Here is a 6103-nt window from a genome sequence, read left to right on the forward strand (position 1 = left end):
AATCCAGCAGATACTTCCCGCCGCCGCCAAGGACAGCGCTTCCGCTTCCTCCGCCTTCATCTCGTACTCCTCATTGTCGCTTTCGTCGGCCTCTCCATTTTCATTATCAGGTATAATTACGGACGCCCTAAAGGAGAGATTTTGATTGCGCGGAGTGAGGAAAGATTTGGTTTTGAAATCGGGGCAGGTGATCTACCTGGCGGTGCAAGATTTCCTGCAGAGAGAAAGGGAGAAGTTTGTGAAGAAGAAAGAGGAAAGGAATCTTAAAAACAAAACAAAAAAAATTGATAAATCTAGTTAACTTCGCCTTATCTCATTGACTGACTATTATTAGATGACCGGCTCGGAAAAATAAAGAGAAAGCTAAGCTGCAGAAGGAAAAATCGTTGCCCCATCGCCTCTGCCGCACTCAATCCAAGATCATTATGAAAAAGATAAATTATATAGTTGAGAGAATAAATGATGGATGGTGAGATATACAGGATCCGGAGATTTAAATTCTAATATCTTTATGGTTCAATCCTGTTTTCAATTGTAAATATAATCACCATTTATCATCCTGGATAACTCCGTCGGATTGAAGAGAAAGCTAAGCAAGACCAAGGCGAAGTGAAGTCTTACAATGTGAAAATTAGTACGAAGTTTATGATAAAATTTATTATTAACCCTTCAATTTTTGTGGGTGAGATTTTTATTGCTGAGTTGTCCCCTTCGGACGTTTCTAAACATTAGAGGGGCTTTTTCCCATAATTCATCGTCAGAACGAACGAGAAGAGTCCGCGACCCTCCGCCCCTCGCTTCCCCTCCTCCCTCTCTCCCCGGCAAGCCAAATCGTTACCAGAAATAAAGATCAGATTGTGTCAAATATATAGAAATTTTCGTCCATCGTAATCGAGGTAAGTCTACGTTCCTTTAGAAATTAAAAAAGAACACTTTTTGAAAAATTCAATGGTTCTAGGGTTTCTGCAGCATAGGTTGGGGAATCGATCGATCTGAATTCTATCATGGGAACCCTTCGACTCTTAGTCGATCAATAGTTTGTTAAAAACATTCTATGTTCCGGCAGAACCGATTTTGGTTTAAAATCTTTATATGTCTGTTAAAAATCGTATTTTTCCTCGGCAAAGCCATTTTGCTTCTGTGAATTTCAACATGATTCTTTCTTAGCCCTCTTTATCTGACTTTGAAGCTACTTTCTAATTCACGCAGGCTTGTGGTTTATAGCTGGGGCGAGGGAGCCATATTTTAAAATAAGATATCATCATTTTAGGTCATTGACATCCATAATCATGAGTTATGTGCTACGGGGAAGCAGGATTGGCGTCGAAACTGGATTGCCAAGATTTATTCAAGATAGGCGATTAACAGTATGCCTCTTTGACTTACCTGTTTGCAGTTTCAAGCTACCATGTTTGCTAATCAATAATGCTTGTCGGATGCCTTTTTTTGTTGATTCGGTGATAGCGTATGCAGGCGGGCATTCGACCTGTTAATAACAATTCCATGGCTTTTCTCTTGACGGGTATGCCTTGAGTTTCCGGTGAAATTTGTCTGTACTTAATTTCCAGTTTCACTTAAACATATCCTTCTAATTTGTTGCTCATGTTTTCATATTCCAGTCCTTGTGCTCTTCATGATACTAAATTCACATCAGATGTCACCCAACTTTCTGGTAGTTTTCTATCTGGTGTTCTGCGTGATTGCTGTGATTTGTGTTGGTATTATCTTAAATCCATTTTCTCTGGGTTAGATTTGGCTTCTCTTGGTGGTGTTTCTGATGGTCACAAGCCTTAGGATGTATGCAACGTGCCAGCAGCTTCAGGCTGAAGCCCATGCTCATGCTGCTGCTGCTAGTGGCTTGCTTGGGCACACAGAGCTGCGATTGCATGTTCCACCATCCATTGCCCTTGCTACGAGAGGGAGGTTACAGAGCCTCAGACTCCAACTTGCCCTTCTTGACCGAGAATTTGATGATTTAGGTACAGGGTTATGGATAACATTATTTTCTTATCATGCTTGCTTATTTTCATGTTGTTAAAGCTTCAAGAATTTGCTCTATCCAGACTATTCCTTTTTGTTTGCTCTAATGTCTGCCTTATTCATTCTTGCATGTGTTGTTTTTTATTGAAAAATTTGCTATCGTAAACATCTGTCTCCATTATCTTTCAGATTATGATGCCTTAAGAGCATTGGATTCGGATAATCCTCCAGATGTTCCTTCAATGACTGAGGAAGAGATCAATTCTCTTCCTGCACACAAATACAAGGTCTTGTCTGGTGAAGGATCTAACTCTGGATGGAAGAGGCAAGTTTATTTTATTTTGTTTTTTAGGTGTCTTTACATGTCCCATAGGTATCTGTTAAATTAATCAACTACTTTGACTCTTCCTGACAGCAATGGATCATCGTTCCAACAGGCATCATCTTCTTCCATAACTACAAGTGAGGTAATCCTTTACATGATATTAATCATTTATGTTCAGAATGCTTTATGGTTCTCTCTTCCTTAATTTAAAATGAAGTAGATTTCTATGGTATTATCATTTTTGCATCAACTTGACACCTCATTTCTAATCCTTGCATTAACTTGTCAACTATATCTGAGGGGCTTGTCGTACAATAATTCATGTGAATTAACACAAAAAAGTAGACAAAATAGTTCATTCATAACAATGTGAAAGTTTAGATGCATTGTGAGGTTGACATTATAAAACAAATATGTAGTTTCTGAAATACTTCATGATGGAGCTTTAACTCCATCTGACTCTTCGGCTTTCAGATTTGCCTTTTTGCTTCTCAAGGTTCAGGTTTGAATTGTCATTAAATTGTGATGTGTTCTATTGCTATCTTAAAAATCTTTTCTTTATGTGTTGAAAACTTTTGATTGTATCTCATCTCCTTCTGCTTTCTTGTGGATATTATATTTTGAATTGATTAAAAAAGACACTTATTCAAAGAATTCTGATACAGGATTTATATCTGGTACCAATTATTGGAATATAGGCCCCTGTGCTATAAGAGATTAACAAATAAATATTTTTTTTATCCTTTATATTAATGAACCTGCATACTCGATCATTAATTAGCAAGTAGAGAAGGAAGATGAATACTTTGCTGAACAAGTGAAGCTTGAAATTCTTTTGAACAAATCTTTCTGGCAAAGGAATGCATATAAATTTATAACTAAAATCTGCTGTTTCTTTAGTGGATTCTGCAGTTTGTCAAAGAAAAAAAAAATCCTTTAGTTGTTGGAGTAGCTATTAACTTATTAATTGAGAGATTTGTCACAACCATAGGGAACTAAATTCTTCGACGGTTCATTTACTCCATGTCTCCAAATCACCATTGTGAATTTATTTGACTACTAAATTTCACTTGGCTTCTCATATCTGCAAGCTTGCTCGCATAAGGTCTTTTCTTTTTTTTTTGGGAGAAATTTATTAAATTTGTAATCCAAGAATTTAGGCCTTGTTTATTTGGGGAATTTTGTTGGTTTCTGCCGAAAGCACTCCACTTTTGGAGGATATAAAAGGAAATCCCTTGATTACTTGCGGTGAATGTGTAGAAGAGAGATCCACACCTTAATCAAGGTTTTACCATATGTCCTTTCTGTCCCTTCTACGAAACCACTCCTTCCTTTCCATTTTGTTCTTTTCTTTCGACACAAGTAAACAAATGTTAGTTAATTAGATCGAAAAGCAAAATGGTCATTGATGATAAATGCACAATGGATACAAGACTAATGCTTCTAAAGAACACACCTTTCACTGAATTTTCTCTGAATTTATTGCTTGCTTGTAATCCAATATTTGCATAAGATAACAAATAGGGATAGGTCATATACGTCCCTGGTAAAAATATGAACTCTTCTGCTTAGTTGGACTATTCTTGCTCAGATTTTTTTAATTATATTCCATCCTACTGATTACCAGTCTAACAAAACTTTGCAATTGATAGCAGAAAAGGTTGGAAAGTGGGAAATTAAATGGAAATTTTAATTCTCAAGAAGATGAACTGACATGCAGTGTTTGCTTGGAGCAAGTCAATGTGGGAGAAATAGTACGGAGCTTACCGTGCTTGCATCAGGTTACAGTTTCTGTTTCACCTCAGATTCAATTGCATTTTTATCGAATTGGAAAATGATGCTCGTCCTCAATCTCACAAAGGTTGTGTGCATGTTTTAAAACTTCAGAATTTCTGATGTTTTCTCCTGTGATTCTTTGAGCTTTAACATGCATCAAATGTCAAATCTTGAGATGTGTGTGTTCTCCATTGGAGTTGGTATTGTTGTTGAGGTTATAATCTAGAGGACATCTTCAGGTCTGTTCTTCCATATTCCTTGTTTCATCGAACTGCCATGTTGACACCAAACTTCTAAGGATCCAAATGACAATTTGACTCACTGGCAGAGACATCGGTAGGTAGCCTAGCATCCATTTCAGGCTGCACCATAGATGTTACAAGGTGGTGACAGCATATGAGGCAGGTTAAACATAAGAGTTTTGTGCTTCTAACCACATTGCCATATCATCCCCGACAAAACCACCCCCCACTCGCTCAACTTTGTTTATCCAACAGAATCAAGGTTTTTTTAGGTCATCATAGAATTGACTTCTTTTTTGTAAGACACTACTTTGAAATTCCTCTCCTGATCAATTTAGCTGTTGAAATTTCTCATGAACTATAGTCTTTTCCTCCGCATGCTAAATTATTGTATTTCCTCTTGCAGTTTCATGCAAATTGCATCGACCCGTGGTTGCGCCAACAAGGTACATGCCCCGTATGCAAGCACAAAGTGAATTCAGCATGGCATATGACTGGCGAGGATGCAACGGACATGGTCTAGCTTGTTATTCTTTTGCAGTTATATATACCAAGCATAGAGCCTGTCCGGGTGCTGCCGGAGTTGGACTAACAGTGCATGTCCTAAATTGTTAGAAAGCCCGACTAGTTCGAACTCAATTTGCAATATGTCAACCTAGTGGTTCAGTGTATATGATCACTGATGTAAACAAATGAAACCTCTTTATTCGACTGTATTTTGTGGGTATACTGGTGTATCTTAGATTCTCAGATTAGAATTTTTCTTATTTTCTTGAAGTTTGAAGGAATGAGAAAGCACAAATGGAGGAAGAAGTAATTGAATTTATCGGTATGTCTTCCTCCAACATAATCTTTTTAATTTTTTTTCCTCAATGAATTGATGTACTTAGATGTTCTGCAAAATTGTTTTGTAAATGCTAAAGGATTAATGGTCTCTCTATATGTATATAGAGTCTTACTCGAAGCTATTGTAAGAAAACTTACTTTGTCTTTCAAATAGAACTTGTATTATTCGATGATGCATTATCGTTGCTACATGTTGTCTCAATAGTCGTTTTGAATTTAAATTTTAAGGGAAAAAAAATCTCAAGAGTGTTTATCATTTATAAAATGGACATTTCATTTCCAATAAAAGTCACATGGATGTTTCATTTAACATTGAATTATCTAAAATATCCTTGCATTTTCTAATCATTCACTGTATAGTAGTTGTTTTAATGTATAAACATTTAACATGAATTATCTAAAATATCTTTGTATTTTTTAATCATTTGCTGTGTAGTAGTTGTTATAATATATAATTTTGACTTTATATTATTTTAATCTGATTAAAATAATATTTGAATGAGTATAATATTTGATGGAGATTTTATGACATTTATTGTATTTTAAATGAATATGTCTTATCATGGACAATCCTATAAAAATTAATATGTAATTTTTATACGTTATAAAAATTAGCATGTAGTTTTTGCCTGTAGAAACTAATTGTTAATATTTTTTTTATATCATTTTGATTTTATTTATCTAAGTGATAACTTGAAAATTATATGCGATTATATAAAAAATAACAAACATTTTCTATATTTATAGAAATTGATGGTTAACTTCTACACAATTAAATGATAAGATAATTAGAAAGTATTTTGAATATTTCATGTTAAATATGGTGTTCACTTGATTTTAATTGAAAATAAGATACTAACGATTTTGTAAATGATTCGCACTCTTTTAATTTTTACCCAATTTAAGTTATAATTTATGTATATTTAAAAATTGA

The 6103-nt window shown here is 35.1% G+C and overlaps 1 protein-coding gene across 5 annotated transcripts; it reads left to right on the plus strand.

Annotated features, from left to right (window-relative positions):
• Positions 1-731: 731 nt before the first annotated feature.
• Positions 732-5100, plus strand: LOC122020445 (E3 ubiquitin-protein ligase SDIR1-like). Of its 5 annotated transcripts, none has more exons than XM_042578373.1 (10): positions 732-896; positions 970-1094; positions 1210-1367; positions 1465-1522; positions 1620-1672; positions 1751-1979; positions 2170-2305; positions 2396-2447; positions 3958-4086; positions 4730-5100. In XM_042578373.1, exons 2-10 carry the CDS (start codon positions 1055-1057, stop codon positions 4844-4846), a joined length of 972 nt encoding a protein of 323 aa, XP_042434307.1. In that variant the 5' UTR covers positions 732-896; positions 970-1054; the 3' UTR covers positions 4847-5100. The 5 variants fall into 5 exon arrangements, with proteins under 5 accessions (XP_042434307.1, XP_042434310.1, XP_042434308.1 ...); XM_042578376.1 differs by having other exon boundaries at positions 1474-1522; XM_042578374.1 differs by having other exon boundaries at positions 975-1094.
• The last annotated feature ends 1003 nt before the right edge of the window (positions 5101-6103 follow it).

This window comes from Zingiber officinale, chromosome 9A, assembly GCF_018446385.1.
Source record: "Zingiber officinale cultivar Zhangliang chromosome 9A, Zo_v1.1, whole genome shotgun sequence".
Taxonomy (NCBI): Eukaryota; Viridiplantae; Streptophyta; class Magnoliopsida; order Zingiberales; family Zingiberaceae; genus Zingiber; species Zingiber officinale.